Genomic DNA, 27452 nt, shown 5'->3' with positions numbered 1-27452 from the left:
CGCTCCCTGCGCGCCCCCTGCCCGCTCCCTGCGCGCCCCCTGCCCACCCCAAGCTCCGCCCCCCACCCGGCCAGGTCACTCCGGCATCGTCCAGGCCCGCCCCAAGCCCCTCCCCGCTCCTGTCCCTTCCCCCATTGGCTTTCCTCCGGTGAGTCCCCGCCTCTCTCTGCCCAGCCCGCCCCTCCGGCCCCGCCCACCTCCCTTAAATACCCCGTGAGGCCCCGGAACGGCTGTCGTGGGGCTGTGAGGTGCACCGGGCTCTTCGCGGTAGCACCGCTTCCGGTAAGAGCAAGAGGTCCGCCCCCCGGAGGGCGGCCGCTGGCGGTGATTTGGTCTGGCTGGTCACGTGAGCGCCCAACATCCGGGAAAGAGCCCGTGAGTTTCCGGCCGGGAGCGTTCTGCCGGGAGCCTGCTGGGAGCAGCGGGGCCCGGGGGTCCTGGGGCGGCTCGGCGCGGCCGCTGCCCCCCTCCGCCGCCCGGGGCTACCCTCCCCGGCTCCTCCGCTGCCCTCCCGCCCCGCTGCGCCGCGTCCCCAAGCAGCAGCCCTGTCCTTCCTTTTGTCAAGCACCGAAGGTCTCCCTCCCCGCCGGTTCCCCTCAGTGAGCCGCCAAGGGAGCCCTGTCGGTCAGGCCCTGGGCGTCCCCCTGGGAAAGCGGGGGCCGTTGTGAGAGCGTCGGCCTGCTTTGAGCGGGGTTTGTGGTAGCACCCGCTCTTCCGGCTCCCCGCATCGCCTTCCCCCCATCCCCGCGTTCTGGCTGGCTTCCTGCAGCGGGCCGGGGGACAGGCCCACCCGCGGGTTATGCCCCCGCCTGCCTCCGGTGGCATCGGACAGGGCTGCCCGCCGGTTTCAGGCTGTCCCCAGATTCTCCATCCCGTCCCTGCTGCTGTTGTTGAGGCTGCCTCTGTTTCCTCCAGAAAGCTTTTGTGGCAAAGGCCTCCCTGGGCCCATTCCCTTTCCTAGCAAGCATGGAGTTTGCAGAGCTGATCAAGACCCCTCGAGCAGACAATGTCGTCCTGCACCGCCCTTTCTACCTAGCAGTGGAGGGGACTCTCTGTCTGACTGGCCATCACCTCATTTTTTCTTCACGGCGTCAAGACAATGCTGAGGAGCTGTGGCTGCTGCACTCCAACATTGATTCTATTGAAAAAAGGTATGCCTCCTAATTTCCCTGCCTACCCATACTAAATTGTTTGTGTCCCACGGGTTGAAGAGTGGTTGTCAATACTGGCTTGCACCTCAGCTGTCCCAAATCTAGGTCGGGAGAGGAGAAAGGACAGTCAATTAGAGCATGGGGCAGAATGTTGGTATGGGCAGGTTGATTCTTGATCTGTTTGGATATTGTCGCATCTTAAGAGGGGTTTTCTGTCATATATAGGGTCAGAATTTTTAATGTTTAAAAGCCTTTGTTGACAGTATTCTGTGTTAAATGTTCATTGCATTTCATCAGTAGTTCTCGAAATGCTTTATAAAAGATGCATCTTTACCGCCACCTTTAAACAAAGATGGAAGCCGAAGCAGTGATAAAGTCATTTGCTTTGGGTCACTCGGCAAAACTGATGACAGGAGTGGGCTCTGAACTTTCTCAGCCCCAGATCAGCCCCCTACTGCTCAACAGCATCATCCCCATACTTCTCCAGCTGCTTATGGAAATCAATAACACTTGAACTGGAGCTGCAGCACTTTTTTTCTCGTGCCCATCCCGTTTTGTTAAAAAGACTTCAGGGATGAGCCTCCATACCATCACTTCTGTGTGCTTTGTGTGCTATTGCCCCATCATGCTTTCCTTGTTGAGTGGCAGTCCCATCTCACCTGGTCATTGTCTTCTGCTTCCTCACCTTTTTTCAGTTTCCTCCTAATATTTTCTTTTTGCTGTTAATTACAAAGTCACTTCCCTGTTTCCCCTGCCTTTGAAGGACATCTGGTAGATATCCTTTCTGCCAGCAAGCCTGGAAAAATCAAGCAGCAGTAATTAAAGATACCAGATTGCCTCAGAATCGGAGAATGGGTGAAGGACTGGATGCTGAATAAGGTTGTTCCCATGTTCCAGACTTCTCTGAGAATTTCTGACAAATGCTGCATCTTGGCCTGAGGGTGGAGAGGAACAGCATGGTGGAAGCCTCAGGAATTTAGTTCCCATCTAGTACTGCTCAGTCATCAGGGTGGTTTGTCCTTCTCCTTATGCTTGTACTAAACCATCTGTAGCTCTGTTGTGAAAATTACTGTAGACAAGCTTTTCTTTCTTATTTTTTTATGAGCTTAGTTGCAGTTATAATGTAAGTTAATACCAAATAAGCAAGGAACACTTTAAATTACGGCAAGGGGTAGTGTGTTGTTAGCTTAGTATGTGATTAATAAGTTAGGTACATCTGCACGTACTTGCAGCCTTTATTGCCAGCCCTGGTTTCTAGAAGGTCTCTAGAGTAGACATCTCCTTCCCTGAGAGTAGCTATGTGTGATTATAACGACAATGAAACTTTGCTGTACAACAGGGTAAGAGTATATTCTCGGTGCCTGAGAGAATGGAATAACAAGGCCTTTAAACCATTAAAGGTTGTGGAAGGGTCCAGTTTGGCACTACTTCAGGTTATTAGTGCATGACAACTGTTACATTGTGCCAGGTTCATAACATCTTTTCTGCTTTCATGGTAGGAGTGTCTTTTGTACAAAATGGTGTTTTCTCTAATTATCAGATGGTCATCAATCAGCTGCTTAAATTTTTGTGGCTTTTTAAGTGACTGAAGTAAGGCCTGTAGGGTTTGTTTGAGAAGCAGAACAGTCTCTGGTGGTCTCCTATGATCTTTTTGGTTAAAGGAAATGGAGCCCTGGTGATGCATTATAGCTGCACTGTGTTGTTATCTCAGACCTGTGAAATAGCTCTGCAGCGAGGGCAAACGATGCACAGACTGGCTCTGCTGGAGTTGCGAAACTTTTCTGTCAAAATGCCTGTAGTTCTTCCTTCAGCACTACCCAAATTATAATTGGTTCTGCATGTTAACCTTTGTCTGCACGGAAGAAATAGATAATGACCTTTCTGTGGTAGTAATAATGCTACAATAAATTACAGGTGCCTTCTGTAGCAGAGGTGAAGCAACCCAGAGCTGAGCAACAGCTCTCCTTGGAGTGTGTACAGCTCTGCCCTTCCTGGTGCATGCCTCGTCTGACTGAGGGTTAGGCCACGAGGGACTGAAACTTGGTCCTGCAGGTCCTGCCTGCTTCTGCTTCTTGCATCACCCTTGGCTGCTGCAAGCACTGCTGTGGTGTGTGAGGAAACTCAGCTGCTTTTCCTCAGTTCGCTGCTTTGCGAACCAAAATCTATGTCATTCCTGTGAATGCTAGCGGCTAGTTAAAGAAAACGCTGTTTCTGTTCAGGAATCATCCTTCTTTTAGGTACATAAGGAAGACTGGCGAGGGCGTCTGTGAGCTGCGTTTTTGTTTGGTAGCATAGAGCTTTTTCTGGGTTGACTTGCATTGTAGCCAGCAGTGGTAAGACGTTGACTTCTCTTGAGGTCTGCAGAGCAAATTGCTTCGTGGCACTGCAGGTATCAGAAACCAAACTTTCTTGTAAAAGACAAGGGAGTGTAACGTAGCAAGGCTGAAATGTTATTTTAAAAAGCAAATTAACCTCACGTGTTTGTAGCAATATTAAAAGTTTCAATGCATTACTTCAGTGAAACTGGAAACTTCCAGTGCTATCCGAAAATACCTGAACACACCTTTTCTCTGTCATGTCTTAAAGAAAAGCTGGGAGGAAAACCTTCTCTTTATCTCATATCCAATCACTGCCGTATCCCAAGGATGGAATTAAAAAAGTGGACAACAACTTCCAAATACCAAATAAAGAGGTGACTTTGTTTTGTTTATTTTTTTAAAGATGATATTGCAGATAAATTACTACTAATGGAATTTTGTCTTGTAGGCATATGTTGTGGGAAGAGCTATAATACCTCTTCGTACCTTAGAAGATCCCATTCTTAAGAGGCTCTTTCTTTGTGTCTTGCTGTAGGTTTGTGGGCTCATTGGGTACCATCATTATAAAATGCAAAGATCTGCGAATTATTCAGCTGGATATACCTGGAATGGAGGAGTGTTTGAACATTGCTAGCTCTATTGAGGTAAGAATTCATAATGATAAATTACTCCTACATTCCCAGATCTTGATCTGATCTCAACAACCTTTTTTTCAAGAAGGTTTTCATTGATGTTCTGGAAGGCAAGTGACAGCTGTGGGAGATTTCCTTTCTATTGTTAAAATATTGTTGCTTGTAGGTGTGGGTTTTTTTTAAAAAAAAAAAAACAAAAAACAACCAAGAAAAAACAACCAACCAACCACCCTACTTTTCTTGATCAAGTATGTTGTTCTAGCATTTGGGAAAATGAAGCTTGGATTCATCGTGCCAGAGTGTGAGGAGGCAAAACAAAATCAGGCTGGTTGAATTTCATGCATCTCAAACAACATGACTTCTTGAGTTTAAATTGTGTTGTCAGTAATGGGGTAAATGCTACATAGGGTGTGTTCCATTAGTTATACCTGTTCAGTGTGTATCTTTCTCATCCTGTGGTGTGCTGTTGCATAGGGTAGCCTGCAGAAATGATACTGTGTACAACCCCACAGCTGCTGTTAGATTGTCTGTTACCTGCTTTTGTTTGTGCTGCTGGTTTTTTATGTACATTAAAAGACTTTCCAGGTAACTTAGTATATGACCACTAAACTTGAAATACTTCCGGGTGGCTTAAGTTTGCATCACCAATATTAGAAGAAAACACTGTTTGCTGTATGTTTTCCTGCAATAAAATAGCAGTTTGAGTGAATTAAGCAGCTGTTTATTTCTGTCTCCCACACAGGCACTTTCCACCCTGGATTCTGTCACTCTCATGTATCCTTTCTTCTACCGGCCCATGTTTGAAATTGTTGAAGATGGCTGGCGCTCTTTTCTGCCTGACCAAGAGTTTGAGCTCCTTAGTTCAGTGGTAAGTTGGATGTTATGGGTATGCACAGGTGCTTGGATATACTCGTGCAGGTAGCTTGTGAGGTATTTCACCCACTGGTGTCTGGACTGGAAATCCTGGATGGTAAGAATAGCAGTCTGGTGCCTGGGTGAAAACTGGGTGTTGTTCAAATAGTCACTCTGTAAACATCAGGAATTTCTTTTTGTGCTCACTATTCCTATTTCACACTTGTGTTTCACCTTGTACAAATGGAGTTTTGAGGCCTGTTTTGAAGTTGCCTGGGAGGACATGAAGGTCAGAAATGTTTTGGTCCTTATGGGGATGGCCTGCCTTATTGTAAGAACCAATTTAAGACCTTTGGCCCAGGTTTGTTGTACTTAACTTTGCATCGATGAATCTCTGTCAACCTCTTAATTGAAATGAGGCTGCCTTTAAAAAATTGCTAAGGATTTCTTAGCGCTCTAGCACGATGACAGTAGATAAAGGTACCCAATTTGAAACACTCTTAGCTCTAGTTTGTGTTTGGGAGGGTTCAGAGAGCAGGAAATTTCCAGTCCTATTCTTCCAGGTGCTTTGAGAACATGTTGGTATTATTTTGGTAACTGTGAAGTAGGAATTGTTCTTGTGGGTGTTGCCTGTTGTATCTGTTATGCAAGTTTCATTTTAGGATGCTGAATTTGATAGTGGGAACTGGCTCGGTTGCAGTTGCCTGCCTGTTTTAATAGTGCTTTGGGTTAGCATCTCTTTGGTCCAAGTCTTTGTTTCACATTAAATATGTGTGCTTGCTGCATCATCTTAGGTTTCTGAGACCACATCCATTAGTACAGCATCAAAGAACATTGATTTTTTTTTTCTTGTCTGCAGCATTTATCACTTCCTGTTTATGACTAATAACTGAGTAACATGATTAGCTTGACCAGCTTCATTTGAAATCACTAGAAAATTAAAGGAGTTAAGAGACCTTTCTATTTTTGTCTCCTGATTAGAGTACTCTATGTCCTATCTTCATCTGTTGAATAAAGACATACAAACTGACCTGTTGTTATAACTAGCACCACAGTTCAGTTTTAATTTCAGCTGAAGAAGTCAAAGATCAGAGTGTTCTCCTGTTTGGTGGCAAAGCAGCAGATGCCTTCCCAGCTCAGCAGAGGAAGCTTGCAGGCATCTCGCTGAGAATCAAAAGGCCAGTAGAGGTGCTATCGGTGAGAAGGGAGGAGTGTGAGAGCAGGGTTGAAGGCAGCAGAAGGAAATCCTTTGGAGCTCAATGAAAGATTGCAGGAGATGGTTCTGCCTCTGTGTTTTGCTTTCTACATGTAGACAAAATCCTTTTTAGATTTCAGGGATCAGATGACTGCTGATGGTTGTACTTACTAGCATGATACAGGTGCTAACATGGATCTGTTGATGCCCCCCTTTTTTTTTTTTCCCTTTTTTCCTTCAGAGGTTTAAAAATGAATTGACAGCTTATTTATGAATCTCCTGGCTTTTGGAACATATGTTCCTTGGAAGGTTTTTGTTTAAAAACCTGATTACTTCGCAGCACTACATTTCAAGGGCAATAATTAATTTCTGTAAAAGGTGACTAACAGCTGTTGATTAATTCTTGGCTTTTAACCCAAAACATCAGCTCCACTTTAACAAAAAACCTCCACTTCAACAAAACAGTGAAGCTGTTCAACAAAACAAAAGCTGTGTTCAAATGACTTGTGTTTCCTGAACAAGAGATGAATATATTGTGGACCAAATATTTATTGTTCTTTAATTGAACTGTCTTACATGACAGGCTAGAATGAGTAAATGGCTGATTTAATTTTTCTCCTCCCATAAGTCAAATGGAGAGTTACCTCCCTCTGCATTAAATCATCCATCTGGAACTGTTATGCCTTTACCTTCCCCAGTATGGTAACAACTTGTCAAAAACCGTGTTTCATCCACATTGCACCCCTAGTAACAGATTAATTCCACATTTTTCTGCTACAGGAGAGTTGTTTTAAAAACTGACCCATTCTATAGTGGCAAAGTAAAACTATAAAAATTAAAGATTAAAAAAGTTAGGTAATACAGTAAAAATGTAGTTATTATACTGTATAGTTATTTATCTTGGTGTATGTTGTGCCAAATGTGTTTTCTCCCGACACACATACCCACTGTGTGATTTTGCTCAATTTTATTGGTCTGACAGTGTGACCTAGCATCACCCCTAGAATTTGATAGAAACCACGTAAGTGCTTTGTCCCTGCAGCTCAGCTCCAGGATGAGGGAGGGTGCTATATACTATCACAGCAGTCTTGCATTTAGTCCATGAAGGTGTAAAGGGAAGAGCTGTTAAGTCAAATGTCTTCATTTGATCTAAAAAAACTGGAGGAATTAAAAGTTTCAGTGGGCTGTTGTTTGCCGATGGTTGCTGGTGTGTGTACTACCTGTTTATTTTCTTGGGAATAACCTACAGCACAGGGAAGCAGGGCTTCTGTCAAGTGTCTTTCTGTGAACTGCTGTTCTGATAAACCCGACAGATCAACAGAATAGTTCAGTTGACAATTAAATCATATGAATATAATCAGCTCAACATTTCACTAAATGTCAGAGCGAAAACTCCACAGTTCCTGCAGGCTCCGAATTATTGTATTGTGAGATGAGAATTTAAAGATACTATAGACAAATATATGAATGGAGTAAAAGTTGCACAGCATAGTTAATACTTGGTTATCCAGCTTTTTGTTGTGTGTTGTGTTTTTGCTTGAAGCACTGGGTGGTTGATACGTGAGATCTGGATTGGTTATAGGTATGTCAGGTGAAACATGTGGGGAAAAAAAAAATTTCTTCACTGTACTACTATGTAACCAGTGAGTGGCTGAATGGAATTAAGAGTACACACAGGAGGTTTTATTTTTTTCTGAGGAGTTTGATAAAAGCTAATAGATTTCTCTTCTGCCAAATTCTACAGCTGCAAGATACTGCAGATTGTAACTCTGGAAAATTCAGTTTCTTCTTAACTTTAAGTGAAGAGGCCATGAGAAGGTTGTATACTAACAGTATAATTAACATGAAGGTATTAAATTGCCACAAAATTCACTTTCTTCATTCACTGTTTTTCTTTTTTTTTTCTTTTTCTCCCCTGCCCCCACCCCCCCCCCCCCCCCCGCCCTCTGTTTTGTTGTAGGAAAGAGCTCAAGGTTCTGGACAGTTCAGCTGTGTGTGCTGTATTCTGTACTGGAGCTTCTTGAAAAAAGCTGAACTTCCTGGGTTTGGGCTCAGTTTGCAATGGTGTGAAAAGCCCGTATTTTGCTCTTATCAGGCAAACATCAGTCTTTGCATATGTTGTATACTTCTTGTCCACACTCAGTCTCTTACTAACAGGGCTTGTTGCCTTCTGCCTGTTCTTGGGAATAGCCTCTGTCTCTGCTGCTTTGCAGCATCCTTTGAAGTCCATGCTGGTTTCTTTACTTTTCTTCTTAAGGCTTATTAGTAGATCTTGAGTCGTTTCACACAGTGTTGTGCAAAACAACCTCTCCTAATAATTGTAAGTTTTAGGAGGAAAGATAACTGTTTTTAGCCTTTCAGTAACATTTGAAAAATCAGTATCTCTGAACAAGTACTATGACAAAACTAGAAATGTAAAAGTTAATCCTGCACTGTGTTCAAGGCAATACTTCTGACTACTTTGTTTTCTTTGGAGTCCTCTCCCCTTTATGCTCAACCACCAATCCTTTGCTGCTTCTAGCCTGAAGTGGAAGTGACTTTTTCTGAATCCTTTAAGTACAGATCTCTTGCTGGGAGAAGTAAATGTTAACCTTGTACTTCCTCTGAGCTTCATGCAGCATATATATCCAGTGATGTCTGAAGGTGAGATCTACCTCTTCTCTTTCATTGCAGTCCTGTTTCCTGTATCTGCATCTACTGCTGCACATACTTAAATTGCTGTTACCTGCTCTTCCAGTTGTAATGGCAACTTTTTCTTCCAAATTGCAGACATACCCCAAGCAAAAGCCAAGAAGATACTTGCACTGTTGGGTTTTACTGTCTGATTCATCTTGGAGTATACTTTTCGCAGTCTGAAGCTGGCATTGCAGAGGTTAACTGGATCTCTGCAGAAGTAGCTATGCTACAGAAGACAAATGGTGCCAATTGCTGCCACGATCCTCATCCTTCCCATGTAACAGTAAATTATAACTGGATGACATAACATATCGTCTGTCTTGCATTATAAATGGTGAGGAGGGGAGGTTATGGGCAGAGTTAAATTACCAAAGTGGGAGATAAATAGGATCAATACTCTTCCATTCCTTTTCATGCTGGTGATATCAGTGACAGTCAGTCTCTCAAATCATACCACAGAGTTCTGATTTTGCCTTCTCCACATCCTGTGTGGCAGTAAGGTATTTATCAGTTCTGTTCTATATCCATGCTTTTTTCATTGTAAACAAATTGCACACAATCATATGAAATCTGCTCTAACTTAAAGTAGACACCTCAAAAAGCTATAAAAAAAATATCATTGTTGGTGCATTAACATAAAAGCATGAGCTGTGACCAGCCAGCCTCCTTTACATGATCCAGGGCTTTTAATCTCTACCTGTGACGTGACTGCCAGAGGCAATTTAGCTTTGCATCTGGGAGGACCTTCGCTTTTTATAAAAGGTAGATGTTCAGAGCTGTTTTGAGGCTAGTGAATAATAAATAAGCAAGGATGGTGCAAACCTGTCTGGATAGGCTGCTAAACACTAGTAGCAGTTGCTGTTCTTGATGATGATAATGCACATGTACCTTTCCCAGCATCTCTTTCTTGGGCTGTTACCAAAAGGGACAGTTTTGCTGTCTCCTATGCCACAGCCTGTGTGCCTTGGATCTACTGATGACAAAACTGTGTTGTGAATTGGACCAGCTTGTTCTTCTGATGGAAAGACTTCATTGCCAGAAATCCTACCTCAATCAGTCCTAGTTTACCATTGGACCAGTGAGCCAGTCAGATTGGTTTCTATGATCAGGTACCAAGCAGGAGGTGTAGGGGCAAGAGGCAGCAAGCCTCTGGAAGAGAGGAAAGAGACGAGACCTACCTCTGATCAGAGCTGTATAATTAATGCATGTTAAACCAACCTTTCTGAATTGATGTGGGCTTCTGTGTATTCTGTTACAGTATAATTTAACTGTCATGCTCTTCTCTTACTTTCTGTGATACCTGCTTTATCCCCCTACTTTTTTGTCTAGCTGAAGCTTTCTTTGAACACAAATGAGTAGAGGTATTTTTATGGCATCTGTATGAGGTCTCTGCCTACTGCAGCGGCATGCAAATGTTTCCCAGTCTACCAAAACCACCTCAGCTGAGGGGTTACTTAAGGTCTTGTTTGCTTTCTTACACGTGTGTCATGTCAATGCCTAGGAACTAAAGGAAAAATCCACCTTCAAAGCAGCTGCCTCTTCCTCTTCAAAACGTTTTTATATTTCATTTTTACTACTTTGTGTCTGGAGCTTTTACAAGCAAACTTGACTGCTGTTCTGCTGCTGCTTTTAAGAATTTAACACTGCTGTTAAAATTAAAACATGTAGAGGCTTCTGGGTCATTTTCCCCCCACTGAGGCTTCTGCCAGTAGGTTTTGTTGGCCATAAGAAAGGTAGGGTAAGGATGCACTGACTGAAGATACAGCCCAGTCAAGCCACCATCCTGCCGTCAGGGACCATGAGCTCAGTTCCCTGCCAAACTTTAGGCAAGGTTCTGCTGTGTGATATGTGCCCCCGTGGAAAATATATGCCTTGTGGCCATTTGGCATACCTGGATGGTATCCTCAATGCAGGAGAGTGTGGTGCAGTACCAGTCCAGAAGCAGCAAGCCCTCCATGAAGGCTGGGTTTGTCCAAGGTTGTAGTTAGGGCAGTGTCAGCTCTTCCAGCCTGGACTTCGGTAAGCGAGGACACCTTGTCAGCAAGGTTGCTCATTGACCTTTGGGTTTGTCTGAGACTGAGCCAAGTCCTGCGTCTGATCCTGGGTATCGGGTAGCCTGAGTTCTCATGCCAAGTGCATGCAGGGTGCCAATATTCAGCACTTCTTTCACAAGTGTTTGGCTGAAAAACTATGTAACAGGAGTTCACGATGAGACCTTTGGGCTTAGATGCTGTATTGGTTCCAGAAGGTGCTTTTGGAGGAAGAGCTGCAGTGCTTTATGAAAGCAGAGCCCATAGAAGAGAGCCAAGCTGGAAATGTTAAACTGCAGTTTTCACCTCAAAGCAGCTTTATCATCTGGGGTTGGTAGACATTCTTGCCTTTGTTGGCCACCGTTGCCTTGTGGATAGTATTACTAACTTTGCTCTCAGTACAGATAGAGGTTTAAGCCTGTGTTACCTGCATCTAAATCAACCTTTTTCCTCTAAGTCTGCTGATGTAGGAATACTTTTCTGTTCTGGGGCCTTCCCAGAGGCATACCATGCTCTTACTTCCTATGAGATTGAAGCTGTCTGCAAATTTTCTGAGTTATGTCGTAATGTGTACTGCAGACATGCTGTCTGCTGTGTCTGTGAAATAACTAAAAGCTACAGTTGCCCATTTCTGACCACGCAGGCTTATTTTGTGCTGTTTGAGGATGTGGATAAACCAGATGGGGAACAGTTGTTCAATTCCTGCACCTCAAGAACTGGAGTCACCTGATAAAGCTCATAAGCAACAGAAGAAGTTATCTGCATGCTGGGTAATGAGCTTCTGGGAGCAGCTGCAACAAGCTATTATGATTGCAGGCAGCATCAAGAGGTGTGGGAGCCAGAAATAATTGGTCAATAAGCTTATAAATGGATATTAAAAGGACTAGGTAGGGATATACCTTAAAGCATCTGTAATACAACATCTGAGAGATAGTGGGTGAGGAAGACACTGTAGAGAGTGGCTTGTTTGTTCTTGAATGGCATCTTCTGCCATGTTCTTGTTTGAGACAAGATGTGGTGCTGGATTTGATCTGACAGATTAGTGTAGTTGTGCTGTTATGGGGGGTCCAGATTCCTGTGTGAACAAAAGTGATTATGTCAGTAGTGACAACTGAACTTTCATCTGTGGTGCAAATAGCATAGATCACCAATATTACTCTGTGCGTGCTTTGTCCTGAATAGGGAAGATCCTCTGCCCTAATATGTTATGCTGTAACAGTAGTAATGTTTTCTCTGACCCAAAGCCTATGTGTTCTGATCTTTTTCAGACAGATGAATGGCGTCTAAGCTGCATCAATAAGGAATTCTCTGTCTGCCCCTCCTACCCTCCAGTTGTCATTGTCCCTAAATCCGTTGATGATGAAGCGCTTCGGAAAGTTGCCATGTTTCGCCATGGCAGTCGCTTCCCAGTCCTGAGCTATTATCATAAGAAGAATGGGATGGTAAGCTGCGTTTGAGTAATGGTTGTACCTGCAGGAAGTGTGTGAATCCATTGAATGAAAAAACAACTTGAGCTCTAGACTTAATACAGTTCACACAAAGTTTGCTTATTTTGGTTTCCAACTTAGTAAGTGTATGCAGTGAAACTCATTTTGGGTGATGGAATGAGTAATCTCCATCCTAGAAACAGCTGTTAATCTGCTTGTTTGGGAGTGTGTGTGGCATAAGCTTGCTTGCAGCAGTAAGAGCAAGATGAGACTTGTAAAGCCACTGCTGGCACCTTTATTTGCTTTGTCAGCCAAGAGGTTTTGTGCTGAAAAGATGGCAGAAACCACATTGTCCTGTCTCTGGGTGGTGGGCTGTTTCCTTTTTAACAGTCACAATGACAGCAAGCATGCCCAGAGCCAGCACCACTTCTGCTGTGTAACTGTTGAAGGAACAATGTGTAACAGGTTTCAGGAGCAGCAAATTCTTGGTGTTGTGCAGACTTTAGCACCTTTTGACAAGCCAAAAATCTAATTGAGTGAATGATGCACTGTAATTAAGAAATGTACTTAATAAAATTGTTGAGTTAATTCTTTTTATCTCTTGCTGATATGACTAGTTCTGAGGGTGTTGGGATGTCCAACCTGCAGCTTGTCAACTTGATCCAGGGTTCTGAGTCAAGTGCTCTGAAGTGTTCTCACCTCCTGTTGCTGAGACTTGTAAGGCTTGAATTGGAGGATGTCTAGTCTGACTTAGTAGTACCTTTGGGTTTTTTTGCTTTGCTTTAAAATCAGCCATCCACCAACTTCATAACAGTTGTGCTTTCTGCTTTTTCTTGGCTCAATTGAAAATTATTGAGGGAAGATTTGTTCAATTGCCTCTCCAAATTGTGCACAGTTCAAGTGTGAGGAATATAATAGCACTTGGCTCAGAGTGCTTGAACTTGTGACAGTAACGCTGGCTGTCATGTTGCTCTCCTGACTCAGAGTTCATGAGCATAGCTTGGCTTGGTGACTGGCTGCCCTCACATTTCAGTTATTTGAGCTGCTGGGATGCTTTCGGAATTGAAAGGCATTTGCTAAAGAGAAATCTCAGCTCATAAATCTGTGGACCCAAGGTTTATTAGTCTAGCCACTAAGTAAAACTATACCTAAGAGGCATCTAACACATGAATGACTCAAGTGTTTTAAAAACGCAGTTGGGAAGAGATGTTAAAGATGACAATCCTGAAGATGTTGGTTGATAAAGGAACTATCATCAGGAAGCCAGTTCAGTGGCTCACAAAGGTGGTACTAAGGGAATAATTAAAGGGATAAAGCCTCTAAGAAGGCATCCGTAAGTTAGAAAGCAGCCTGCCAAATGATCGCTCAAGTCAAGGATTTCTACTTCTGTTTTTCAAATAAATTCAGTCCCTGCAAGGGATTGTGCTTGAAAACTGAATGATTCAGGGCAAGGGAGAGCAGCAGCTGTAGGAAGAACTAAGGGGATGTTTCTGTGCATCAGGCAGTGCAGATCAGGACGTTTGTCTGTCTGGGTCCAGGTGTGGTGGATCAAACTTGAAGCAGATGGAAGTAGGAAGCATGGTGGGGTGAGAGCTGCACCTGCTGGTGAAACTCCACAGAAAAGAGCTGGAGATCCAGGAGGGCCCCACTTGAATTTTAGCCCTCAACTGACAGAGGAAGCTTTTTAAGGTTGAACTATCTCACTCCCATAAGCATTGTAACAGGTGACCTGAACTGTGAAGGAAAACAGGAGCACCCTGGGTGAATTTCAGTAGCACACTTCTCTAGAGAACTGTCCTCCATGCCTGGTGTTGAGAACCAATGATCTAATGCATCAGTTTGCAGTCTGCATTACAGACCCCTGAGAAATCCTTTAATGGAGGGGTGTCCTTTGCATACTGAGTTTAAATCTCTGTTCTTGGCTTGGCGCTCAGGTGATCAGTGGCTTTCAGTCTGAAGTCCCTCTATTTCCCTGGAGAAATGCCTAAGTCATGGTTATTTGTCTCTGCAGGTCATGATGCGAAGTAGCCAGCCTCTTACAGGTACAAATGGGAGACGGTGTAAAGAGGATGAGAAGCTTATTAATGCCACACTACGGCCTGGCAAGCGTGGCTACATCATTGATACGAGGTCCCTGAATGTTGCCCAGCAGGCCAGGGCCAAAGGAGGGGGCTTTGAACAAGAAGTACACTATCCCCAATGGAGGAGGATTCACAAATGTATTGAGAGGTGGGTGAAATAGCACAGGCTCTCCTCTGTGTGTGGCTTTGTAGGGTTGCATTGGCAGAGCCATGCTAGCTCCACCAAGTGTTTGCTTCTGTAAGAAGTGGCCATGTAGCCTGGTTCCTGTCAACAGAGTCACGTTCTGTTTTTGACAAAATTGGGGTATGTGCATGATAAAGGTGTTTGGCTTTGGAAAGGTGTGTTTGGTTCCTTATTCTGAACAACCTACTGCAGGTTTCAGACATCAGGCAATCTCCCTTTGCCGTCTCTTTCTCTGACCATATGTAGCTGTGATCCAGCTTTCCTGTGTTCCCCTTTTGCAGTAGCGCACAGGAATTAGCAAGTACCTGGCCAGAAAACTTCTGCATTTGAGGATTTGTTCTGTGGCAGTCATGCTTCTGTTACACAGTAAATTTCTCTAGACTTCTAAAATTGGGTTATTTGGAAACAAGCTACTAAGTTAATAGACTTTTAGTCTGACCTTATTCAACTGCTTTCAAGGCTTAGTTTTGGAGAATCCTTCTACATGGGCATGCAGTAATGTTACTGGGGCTATTGGAAAGCAGTTGCTCCTCTCACCACTCTATGGGCCAGCTCTTGAGGAGCTAGTATAAGGAATTTCCTGCCCATTGCTTTGAAGTGTTTGGCTTTGCTTCTAAAAATCTTAGGTGGACTTAAATTTTATGTTGATTATTTTACAGGTGGATTTAAGCATCAGATAGAGGAATGAATAAACCATAATATGTGAAGACTAAATATCTCTTTGTCATTTGGCTTTGTCAGAGATCTGTTCTTTGATCCAGTCTGCTAGTTGCATCCTCTATTAGACCTGAGCACATGCTGGAATCAGTGTTAAGTGGTGTTTGATCCATCAGTAGTTTGGTGTCCCTGGCAGGTGTAGTGTGAAACAAGACCAGAGAAGCGTCTGGTTTTATCAGCTGTATGCTGAATGCCAGCTTTCCAGGGCTTGAGGACATAATGCAGCAAATGCAGAAATGTTCCCTGCCCCTGTTTTTCTTTCATTCTTAAGAAATTAGCCAAACTAATTTCTATGTTGCAAAGCTGAGTCTAGTTTAAAAATGTGTGTCACAGTGGAGATGTGTCCTTGTGTTGGAAGGCTTTCAGATTCCTGTTGCAGCTCTACAAGTTAAAACTCCCCCAAAACTTCTGGTGTAGTACAGAGAGTGAAAATGCAGCACTTGAAGCTTGGCTGACACTTGCTAATGTCTGTACTACCGTCACACTTGTATTTGGTAATGGGGGTGAGGCTACTGTAACACTTTCTACATGGAAAGTGTTAAGATATGGCTGCACACACACACAGCTCAAGATAAGGAAAAGACCCTGCTGTTGTAATGCCTTATGAAGCAATTTGCTTTGAAAAGTAAGAGACTGCTTATGTCCAAAGAGTGGCACTGTGCTGGCTGTTGGCCCTGGTTTGGCATTACCGTTGAAAGCAGGAGACCTCACTTCTATAGGGTCATGCTTTTTGAAATGACTGCATATAAATTGTAGTGCTTGGTTTTGAGATCAGTGTATTTCTGTAAACATGTTGTCCTTGTTGCTGTTACTGCTTATCAATAATATTTTGCTTTTCCCAAAGGTTTAATATTCTGCAGGAAAGCCTCATCAAACTTGTGGAAGCTTGTAATGACCAGTCACACAATATGGACCGCTGGCTTAGTAAACTGGAAGCTTCCAACTGGCTGACTCACATCAAGGAGATACTAACTGCAGCCTGTCTAGCTGCTCAGTGTATTGACAGGTAAATCTTTTTCAGAGAGCCTTGAGTTTCTCATTCACTCATTACAGATTGCTTGTTAAATACCTCTGCTTCCACTTTAAGTATTAGTAACTGGCTTGCTTGTACCCATGCAACATACCATTTCATCATGGTTGAGGAATGTTTCTCCAATAAATCATGCTTGCATCTTTAGAAGTACAAGCTGCCTGAAGGAGGAAATATTGACTAAGAATAGGTATTGGATCATCTAGTTAAGGTATATTCCTGCATCTGATGCAACCAATCTAATGTAGTTAACTTCATTGAAGGTTTACGTTAGAATCTGTCCATCTCAGACATGTATCTGTTCAGTAGCCTAGTAAATTGAGAACACAGAAGTGGTTATAAAGTTTGTTGTTTGGTGGCTTTTTTTTTTGCAGCTGAAGTTTTCCAATACCCCACCTTGCTTCTAAAGATTAAAACAATGGCATTTTCTTATTTTCCCCAGGAATTGGTCTGGTGCTTTTTATTCTTGAAAGTTTTATCCCCATAGGCCTATTTAAGCAATCCTGTTCATCCCTTTTAAGTGCTTGCGACTTCTTTTAACCTGACATTCCTTTAACATACTGCTGACTTGGCTAACTTGTCTTCAGACCTCTGGCTGGAGAACAAAAGCTAGCTGTCGGGTGCCACGGTTTGTAAGACCAAATGCAGGGGTCTAAATGTGATTTCTTTGTGGCTCTGTCGGGGAAGGCCCTTCTCAAAACCTGGGGAAAACCTAGCTTTTCATACCAGCTAGGGAATATTACACAGATACACAAGTAGGCTGAAATGCAGTCTCATTGGTAAAACAGCATTACTGCATTAAAGTATGAGCTGCTGTGCTTTTTAAAAGCACTGGCTGTGCTTGTTTAGTTATTGACTGTGCCAGAAAAGGATTGCTCTTGATCAATAGCTTTATCTGTAATTCTTTGCTGCGTGTGTATAATGAGAAAGATCGGTGACGAAACTCCTCTGGCTTGTTGGGACAACGAGCAATTCCATCATTTTTTAACTTTAGCTTTGCTTTTTCTGTTTACCTGGTGCTATGGCATGCCAGCCTGGCATTGGTGTCTGGTCTGCCTTGATTACAGCTGGGCTAACAAGGGTGGTTCAGTTATATCGGCTGCAAGGAGGGAATGGCTGGGACAGATCTTGAAGGTCTGGGGCCTGAAAGATGAAAGGTGAAAATAGTGTCATCCTGGTGTGCCCCGTTTTGAGGAGCATGTAGGCTTGCGGTTAGCCTTTGCAATTGTGCTTGACTGTTAAGCAGCCTCTTTATCTGCCTTGGGGAGGAAGAGAGGAAAGGATCTGAATATTATTTATACCATAGAGGCAACCATAAATGGGTTGGGGTTAGATGTAGGACTATAGACAAAGGTGTTGCAGTACTTAAGGTACAGATTTTTATGCTCTTCATTTCAAAAAGCAGGTCATATCTGCAAGGCTACTTGCTTGGTAGATTGATTTTTCTTACCAATGCTTTGCTGTGTACCTTGGATCTCTGTATAGAAACAAATGCAACCTGCAATTCACTTTCTAGATGTAAGGATGTTGGCAGAAGTGAGACATTGAGCCAAAGTTTGGGAAGAGTAAAGGCAACAAATACCGTTTAACACTATAGTCTTTCTTTCAGGAGCATATGGATGAGATTTTGATATTGTATCCAAATACAGCATAAGATGGAGAAGAGGGGAGGCAGTTGGCTGTCCTGGGCAGCCCCTACTGGATTGGGGCAGGGGGTGACAGCACCTGGGCCCCTAGCAATGTGCAAAACCTTCCTGCCCCAAACTCTGAGGGCACTCTCCTCATGCTGTTCTGTTGATTCACTTATGCTGGCTGATGAGCGAAGAACCTTTGGGCTTGGCTCTTTGACAAGCTTCCTTGCTCGGCATGCGAACTCTGCTGCCTTTCTGGAGGCCAAGCTCTGTCCATCTTTCTTTTTTTCCTGAACCAGCTTATTGGCTAGCTTTTCTTGCAGTAAACCCCAGTTGAGGCCCAAATGCAATTAAGCCCAGTTTGAGGAAGAATCTGAGTGTTGTTTTGCAGAGCATCTGAGGGGATGATGTGTCTTCATTGCAGTGCTTATGGGAAAATTTCAGAGTACTTAGCAAATCCAATAAATGACACAAGCAAATTTTGAGATGCATTTCCATGCTATAACTCAAAGGGGTACCATTTCACAATTGTGAGAACCAGAAAGAGATCTCACCATGCATCTCTTGTCAATGTGGCAAAAGCTCTGGATTTCCAGAATGCTTAGCAAGAAGCTAAGCCTAAAGTGATGTAAAGCTCTGGTTAGTGTTGGTTGAGTATCCACGTGGAGAAGGTGGTATGCTTCCATGCAGGATGCGGAGCTTATGAGAGAGAGGAAATGATAAAGTGCCAGCAAAACCTCAGCATTGTCATGGTAGCAATACTGGTGTCCATGGGTTGTCATGGTGTCCATTGGGATGCAGATGTCCTTGATGTGTTCTGCTTGTTCATACCCTTACTCCTTTCCACCTTTTTCTTTTACAGGGAAGGTGCATCAGTGTTAGTCCATGGGACTGAAGGAACTGATTCAACGCTCCAGGTCACTTCTCTGGCACAGATTATCTTGGATCCGAGGTGCAGGACCATACGTGGCTTTGAATCTCTTGTTGTGAGGGAGTGGCTTCAGGTAAGAAATGCCTATGGACAAAGCGGCAATCTTTTCCAGTGACAGTTGTATTGAGAAATAGCCTGAGAGGCAGCAAATAGGTTGGACCTTGTTGCAGCCCTGTGTAGTGTGAATGGCCTTTGTCCTAAGAGCAACATCATTAACTGACTCATTTGTGCCTCTGCCTCTCATGGTAGTGTTTTGGTTTTGGGGATTTACCTGTTTTGTGTGCTCGGGGTGAACATCTCTAAATTTAGAGAATGCTGTTCAGACTAAACCACAAACTTAGTTCTACTCTTTGCACTTCTGCAGCTAATATCCTCAGCCTGGTCCTTTGGTGCACCAGCTTGTTTTGGTAAAAATTCTCTGATCAAATACAAGGTTATTTACATAGCCTGAAAAAGGCAGCAAAGTTGGTCATGGTTCCTAGCAGTTTGTGACTGGATGCTTGAAGAAATTACTGTTGTAGATGAGAGTAGTAATAGCATTGTTGCATGGACAGAACTAAACCTAAAGTCATTTTGCTACATGTACTCACATCCCATTAGTCTGTGTGATGCTTTCTCTGATTCTTGTGTATAGGCTGGTCACCCCTTCCAGCAGCGCTGTGCCCAGTCAGCCTATTCAAATGGCAAGCAGAAATGGGAGGCCCCAGTGTTTCTGCTTTTTTTGGACTGTGTGTGGCAAATACTTCGTCAGTTCCCTTGCTCTTTTGAATTCAATGAACAGTTCCTCATTATGCTCTTCGAACATGCTTACGCTTCACAGTTTGGGACTTTCCTGGGAAACAATGAAAACGAAAGGTTGGTGAGGATTCTTGCTTTGAACTCTAACTATTGGACTGTATCTGATAAAAATAAAGGTACCTCGCTTTGAAAAACGGTGAGGGTGCTTGCGCAGTCTCCCTTAGCATGGGTGAACTTCTCGTTGCAGTTATGTAGTCTGATGCAATGTTAGGGGGCTTGTCCCTCTTACAAGTGGGACAGTGTGACTAAATAAATTTTGTGGTATGGGCAGGGAGCTGAATTAATCTTCAAGTCCAAGCTAATACCTTAGATTGTCTTTTCGGTTTCCCTCTGTGGCCTTGAAAGATCTCTGCCCATCACCAGTTTATATAGTCTCTTATGCAGAAACTCTTCCCATAAAAGAATAAACAGCTAGAGTTCAGCAATGGTGTGACTCATAGTGGTGAGAAGCAAACTTGTCCATGCAGGCCTGGAGGAGAAGGTCAAGGCAGTCAGAAGCCAAAGTTGAAAAGTCTGGTTCTTACCTTAACTGTCAGGGAGGAAGATGACTGCAGCCCAGTGGTCCCAATACCACCAGGAAAGGAAGGCTTTGGGTTTTTATATCATCCATTAACTGTTGCAAGTGGAAACTGTGGAAGATCTTATCATAGAATAGTTTGGGTTGGAGGGGACCATAAAGATCATCTAGTTCCCCCCCCCCTGCCATGGGCGGGGACACCTTCCACTAGCCCAGGTTGCTCCCAGCCCTGTACAACCTGGCCTTGAACATCTTCAGCCTCAGTTACACCTTGGCAAAAGTTTTACTTGTTTGGCTCTGAGCGTCAGGATTAGGTTTGAGGTCTCTTTGTCCATGCAGTACTGCAACTTCAATGGAAAGACCAAAAATCCCTCCAGCTGTAACCTGTTACTCTGAGAAGTGTGAATTGTCAGTTTGCATTGGTTGAGTTTTTGAGTGAACGCTATGAGCTCTTGGATGGGGATGCTTGTGCAGCTTTGAAAGGAAGCAGCCAGGACTGCATTCTGCTGGAGTCTGCCTTGTCAGGTTGTGATAGGCCTGTGCTGAGCTTTTTTAGAAGCTTGAGCAGATCAGCACCTAGCTCCTGAAATCCTAGCCTGGGCTAGGTGCTGTGTTGTACCAGGTGGGGCAGCTCTAGGCATGCCCCGAGTAGGGCTACTGGGAGTAGTAAACACGGTGGAGCCCCAGAGGACTGGAGCCTTCTGTGGCAGATGCCAGCTGCCAGAGAGGTTTGGATTCCTGTTCTGAATTTGGCAGTTCTGTTCTCAGGATTGCTGACCCTGGTAAGACCGTGTCTGATGGTGTCCTCCTTAACTGAAGACCGCTGAATGAGTAAAAGGGAAAAACAGAACTGATAATTACAGATAAGGAAGGCAATTTAAAGCTTCCTATAAACGTGTCTGCCCTTAAATGTTGCTTAGAAGAGATTCTTCTGCAGAGCTGCTGATTTGGTCATCTGCAAAACCAAGTTAGACTTGAAACCAGTAAAATGAAATTTGAAAGAATATTGAATGTTACATGTAATAACCTGCCTGTCACATCTGACCATGTCAGCCTGTGAGCACAGAGAATGTTTGAAGTCTGATGTTAAGCCTGTGCTGTCTGAAGCATTCACAGGGACAGTCAATCTCCTGCCTGGGTGGCAGTTCAATTTGCTAGTGCGAGCAGAATGAAGTTTGCCAGAATTTAAGGAACAGACCCAGACCTCTGTATAACTCCAAACGTGGAGGTAGTTTGACCCAGGAAAACAGCGTGGCTTTCTCTCTGTGCTCTGATGCTTCTTGCCACCAGAGGGACCTAACCAGATGTGCCCATTGCACGAGTCCAGCGGTTCTGCCGCCTTAATGTACCCTGAGAATTGCACTACTGTCTGTCCTTGATGCAGACCTGCCACACCTCCCAGCTCTGTCTTAACACAGGAGTTCAGTCCCTTTCAAAGCCTGGCAGTCGAACCACTTCGAGCAGGTGACTTCATCTGGACAGCAGGCAGCTAACTTCACCCAACTTATAAATGTTATTTCCCCATTGTTTCTTCAAAACTGACTGTAATCAGCCAGGTTGAGTAAATGGGACAAGGTAGAAGCCTAAAGTGGCATTGGTGAGAGGTACTGAAGGGATTAGCCTGAACTGTCTGGGCTAGTAGCACATGAAAAAGCTTGTGGCCTTCTAGTCTGTGAGGGTCTCACACAATGACTCTTTACAATATAAAAGTGAAAGCTAACTTGTCCCTATGGGTTTGTTAGGTCTAAACTGAAGCTGCCACAAAAAACTATGTCCCTGTGGTCCTGGGTGAACAGGTCTGAAGAGCTGAGAAAATTCCAGAATCCTCTTTTCGAGGCCAACAGCCTTGTCATCTGGCCCTCTGTTGCCCCACAGAGCCTGCAGCTCTGGGAAGGTAAGCTAGGCTTGCTGCTTCTATGGCAGGCAATATATATTTTGTGGCTACTTGTAAAGCTTCTTAAGCACTGTCTCTGCTCCATGCTTAGTCTGTGTTCCAGCTGATGGCAATCTCACTCCCTTTGAAATCTGTTCCAAAGTATTTTTAGCATGTGCCATCCCAAGAGGTATAATGCTTTTTCCTTCTAAGGTTTGGTGGTGTGCCGCTCTGTGCCAGGGAGCCTTACTAGTACCACGTAACTACTTAGCACAGTATTTCTGCAGTGATGTAGCCTAATCTACAGAAGTTCTGCAGGCCTCAGGCTTTTGTTCTATATCAGCCAAGACTTCCCTTTCTCCATTACTGACAACATTGTGTGGTAGGTCCCTGCTGCAGAAACTTTCTCCATCCCATGCATGCTGAAGAGTTTACTTATGGTGAAGCAAGCAGGCTGTCAAGGCAAGGTGGAGACTGAACATGGATAGGTCTGATCAGTATATGAGAAAGAAGTACTGAAACCCCCTCATTTTTTCTTTATTAACCTTGTTTAATAAAATGGTGAACTTGGAGAGGAGGGTCAGTATTTCTAAATGCTGTTTGGGGGGGAGGGGGAGAAAAAAGTGCATGAACTGTATGCACATAGCTTGAGAGCTGATGAAATATGGATAACGTTTCTTCCTTGTTACAAGAAACCCTTCTGACTTGCACTGTCTCTGGGCTTTCAGGTGTCTTTCTTCGGTGGAACAGGCCTTCCAAGTTCCTAGATGAAGCCCACGAAGAAATGATCAACATTATAAAATACAACAAGGAACTTCAGGCAAAGGTTAACGCATTGAGGAGGCAGCTAGCAGAGATGGAAACAGATGATAAGATGTAGGAGAACCTGTGAGCTGGCAGGGCTTTGCCTCAGGTCTTTCCTTTCCAGTCCCCTTTTAAAGACTAAATATGGACGGTGCATGTATTGCAGAACCCTCTGGGTCAGCTGACCCTCAGTCCTCCCACTGCTAAAACCTTCACTTCACACTATGTACCTCCCTGGTCTCTGGGAGGGATTTTTGTTTTGTTTACAGAAGATGTACACAGCTGGGCATAGTGTCCTCTCTTGGCAGCTTTTCTGTCTCAAAATTGTGTACAGTGTCGTCAGAAGCTGGAACTCTTGCCTCCACTCAGCTGTATGGATGACCAGGATGGGCCAAGAGACAGGATGTTTCACATTTAGCTTGAACTTTTTCAGGTTTTGTTGAACTCCTCAAACACTCGTCGGGATTAAAATACCAAGTTATGAATAGATAAGTAAAGGCATTTTATCTGAAAGCACTTGCCAAGAGTAAGGCAGCTTAGTTCTCTAGATTCCTAGAAAAACTAGAAAATGGTATAATTTAACTACAGGCTTTACCAGTCTATAAGATAGTCTCAGTAGCCTTCACATCTAACAGTTGGAGGGTTTTGTGTTAAGCATTGGCTCAGAAGCAGTAGTCAAACACCAAACTAGAGCAAGAGATTTCAGTGCACTACAGAACTGAACTAGGGATTCTGCTGCTAGTGTTCATGCCGTGACCTTCAGTGGAATTGTCCCTCATGGACAAATATCTTCCTAAGGAATAAAAAACTTTACTTGGAAAACAAAAAGGTTAAGTAGTTGGCAGAGGCATTCACTGCAAAACAGTGGCTCAGAGCAGTCCTTTTAACTACGGCTAGGCTGCTCTCTTGAAACTTCCAACCGCACTGGCTGGTTTTGTATGCTTAAACAGGTTCGCAGCATGGCTAGGATGCAAGAGCAGCATTTAATCTACAGCTCAACAAAACATTTTTGCTTTACCTGGCGTGCTTCTTCCTCTAGTGCTCTTACTATACCTTTTGTGAAACATCAAAAGCAGAATTTGGAAATTAAGGTGTTCTAACATACTCGGTAGCTGCTGCAGGTTAAGAAGCTGTCACACTACAAAAATGCTAATAGTTTAGATCATTTGTAGGTGCTAAAATTGCTTAAAGACTTTAGGGTTAAGCCTCTTTCCAAGTAACTGTATTTTGTAGCTGATATTTGTGTTTCTGTGACTGCAATCTACTTTTATAAAAATCAGTTTTCACTAGACAATTTTTTTCCTTTAAAAAAAAAACCAGAAAAGTGAGTCTGAAATATTAACTCGCCTAGGCATTTGTTCAGCTTGATTGCATTGGTAGCTGTATGTGACTGAGATGATGTGAATTGACAACAACATATGTGGCTGGGATTATTTTAAAAGCACTTTGTTAGCCTGTTTCTACTGAAATTAGTGGACCTACGTTAGATCAGAGTTGATCCCTTTGAAACTGTTGAGCTTCCATGATAATTTATGCTGGTTTGGAATGAATCTGCCTTTATTTAAAAGCCACTTCTCACAAAGGTAGATACATGTGAAAGTGCAGGATCTTCACTTGTTATAGAAATAAGTGGAGAGTAATCTGCAAAAATCCTGTAACCACTAAATAGATTTTAAGAGAAGTTCCATAACAAAGGAAGCGATATAAAATTGTGGTAGTGATTAAGTGCTACCTTAAGGAAGTAAGGACCAAAGCAAAAGGCATTAATTATTTCCTTCTTGACTAACCTAAGCTTAGTCCTGAAGTCACCTGACTTAAAAAATAAGAAGGTCCCTTTTAAATCTTTTTTCATTGAAGGCAGGAGAATAATTGCCCCTACTTGTGATACCGGTTTGCTTTTAGGTTTGGAGAGTGACATTCTCTAAATCAAGTCCGACAGAGTGCTGCTCAGGGTGGCTCTTGACGTGTACTGTGTAACAGGGGAGGGCACAGGTTGGCCATGACTTCCTCCAGACATTGGCTTTGGAGCTACCTTCTGGTTACATTGCAAATCTAAGCCCTGAAAATCATTGCTCACCCTTCAAAAGTAAATCTGTGGGATCTACACCTGTCTGGATGTTGTATGCCTATCCAGTTCAGAATTTCCACTGTTTCTGTACATCTGAAATGTATTATCACTACCCAGATAGGAAGGATTCAGAAGGCACTGTTTTCCCCATAATGGACTATACATAAAACACACTTAAAGGTTATGCAATTTATTAACATAGTAATTATATATTGAGCTAAATAATAGAGAAGGAAAGAGGTGGGGTTTTTACCTAATTGCCTGGCTCTAGTCTCTCATGCAAACTGCAGGCATCTGAGGAAATTGTGTAACCAGTTGTGACAGCTAACAAAAGGCAGAAAATTATCTCTGAGCTGGCATTTCATCCTTGACTTGTCTGTTGGGGCTCAACGCACACCAGAGTGCCGGGTGCTGCCTTGGCTTAGTGCTGGTGTGGATCACAGCCTTCACGTGAAAATGCTAGTGTGGGTCTGAGTAGCCACAGCAGTTTCTTCCCCGATTTCTCTGCCATGGGTGGCCTTGCAGTCACTGCCAATAGCAGGAGCTGGAGGCTCAAGTTAACCTGCGAGTAATCACCATGAGACCTTATCTGGAGCGGTCCTGCTAGGTAGTGCAGGTGGTGGAGCTGAGACAATATGCATGGACCCTTACAGCCTCCTGGGAGAAGACAGTTCACAGATACTTTGTCAGGCTACTTGCATATTCTCTTTTAACCTTTTCATTCCCAGTGCTTTCCAGGCTCCAGTCTGGTGGCTGCTCGGGTAACACGTAATGGAGCGCTCCAGTTCTTTGCTTTCCTGTATGCCCCACACATTTATACACATACCTAATATTGATGATCAGTTTGCTTCCTCTTAGAGGGAGATACCCGCCGGACCCTGCCACACGCCATCGCTGACACCCGTTTTGCAGGTTACCTGTGTCTTCCTGAGCTGTGAGTGCTGTGGCAGTGCCCGGCTCGGGCTCTTTAGCCCGACACTGCCTTACACCTTTGCTGACGCCCCTGCTTCTGCTCTTTCTGCACATAGTTATTTGTGTAATAAGCTGGACACTGAGGGTCCCCTCGCCCAAACTCTGGGGTCAGTCAATGCGGACGCTCTGCCATTTACCAAAAAAAAAAAAGGGAAAAGGATCTAACTTGCACAGTTTTCATAAGGGAATATATACCTTCAATATTTTGATTGTATTAATCTAACTCTTGAATGTGGTGACTGGTTTAAGTGCACTATTGTCCATGTTGCATATGATATAACTTAAATTGCACTGTACAGCATATTGGCGTCTAATGTATGCTTTGCTAAAGCCCCAGAAAGTGCTATCGTGTACAGGTTCCTGTATGAGGAGAAAATGTCTATACTAGCACTCCCTTTTTTTGTAACTCTGTGACATTGAATAGCACTGTGTGATGTGTGCTATGTGTCTATCAACTAGTACAAATTTAAGTGATGAGTGCACTTCTGTCTGAACACCTGGAATTGCTAACTGGACTTGGATGCTGCATCAGTCAGTCTTGTATTTCTTTTATTGATGAAATAAGTAACAGGGCTGGGAGTTGTATGCTGTGTTGGTAGATGTATGATGTACATTTACAGAATCCCAACTGCTGTGGTGTTAAATATATTGCAAAAAAAAAAAAAGTAACAGATCTGAGAAAAACTGTCATGGCTCAAATTGCTTAGCCATTTGGAGGGTGAAAACCAGATACAAAGTGACTGTAAACTTTGCTGTAGATATGTTGAGAACATAGTAGAAATGTCTGTTCAAATTAAAACCTTGAAGACTATAAAAGTTCTTTAATCACAGTGTTGAATTTCTGAGTACTGCCTTCATTTTTCCATTGGGGGGGGGGTGTATGTGACAGATGTATGCTTTTGCCTGAAACTTTGGTTCTTTTCAGCTCATGCATGTTTTCTTTTACAGCTGAATGCATGCTATGGTGGTAGAAGAGGCGGTTGTGCTGTAGGACTGCAGGGAAAGGAGAAGGTTGAGGCCCTGAGCGTGTGCATGGCTTGCAGAGCTTTGCCCCCGTGGTTTTGGTCCTCTGATACTAGCTCTGCGTATGATAAGTAAACAATTCAGTTAGCTGAGATTTTTATGCTTATATTGGAGTCGCCGAAGGATGGCAGGCAGCTGTCTTCAAAGGGAGAACGGTTTGGACTGAAGCAAAAACTTGCAAGAAGTCAATCAGTAGACCTGGGGTCACAGTTACCTCTTGTTTTTTAAGGGAGGTGGGGTACTTGGGTGTAGTTGCTGGGGAGGGAGCAGAAAAAGGACAAATGGCTCTTGGGAAACAGAGGCTGTGAACCAGGGAAGCTCCTGGATCTCTCCAGGCTGGTAGGTCAATATGCTGTGAACCACTGGGCTGCCTGTTTCCCTGTGGCATCATTTGTGGTCTCTGCAACTACTCTGGAAGGTGAAGAATTTTTGTGGGTTTTGGCATTTCAGCAAATGGAAGCTGTGGGGGGGTGTGCTGCCCTGCAGCTTGTGTAGTCCTGTATGGTAACAGTGAAGGGTGCTGAAGGTTTTGATGTGAGAAG

General features: G+C 43.7%; 1 protein-coding gene across 2 annotated transcripts; it reads left to right on the top strand.

The window, feature by feature from the left end:
* The first annotated feature begins 365 nt into the window (after window positions 1–365).
* Window positions 366–26717, top strand: MTMR9 (myotubularin related protein 9). Of its 2 annotated transcripts, XM_056343631.1 has the most exons (11): window positions 966–1151; window positions 3738–3843; window positions 4005–4113; window positions 4844–4969; window positions 12123–12296; window positions 14293–14510; window positions 16108–16269; window positions 18787–18928; window positions 19490–19710; window positions 21913–22064; window positions 22772–26717. In XM_056343631.1, the coding sequence occupies exons 1-11, from the start codon at window positions 1100–1102 to the stop codon at window positions 22921–22923; spliced, it is 1614 nt and encodes a 537-aa protein (XP_056199606.1). In that variant the 5' UTR covers window positions 966–1099; the 3' UTR covers window positions 22924–26717. The 2 variants fall into 2 exon arrangements, with proteins under 2 accessions (XP_056199605.1, XP_056199606.1); XM_056343630.1 differs by lacking the exon at window positions 3738–3843 and having other exon boundaries at window positions 366–1151.
* The last annotated feature ends 735 nt before the right edge of the window (window positions 26718–27452 follow it).

The sequence above is a fragment of the Falco biarmicus genome, chromosome 6, assembly GCF_023638135.1.
Source record: "Falco biarmicus isolate bFalBia1 chromosome 6, bFalBia1.pri, whole genome shotgun sequence".
NCBI classification, from domain to species: domain Eukaryota; kingdom Metazoa; phylum Chordata; class Aves; order Falconiformes; family Falconidae; genus Falco; species Falco biarmicus.
This window is presented reverse-complemented; position numbering and strand designations above follow the sequence as displayed.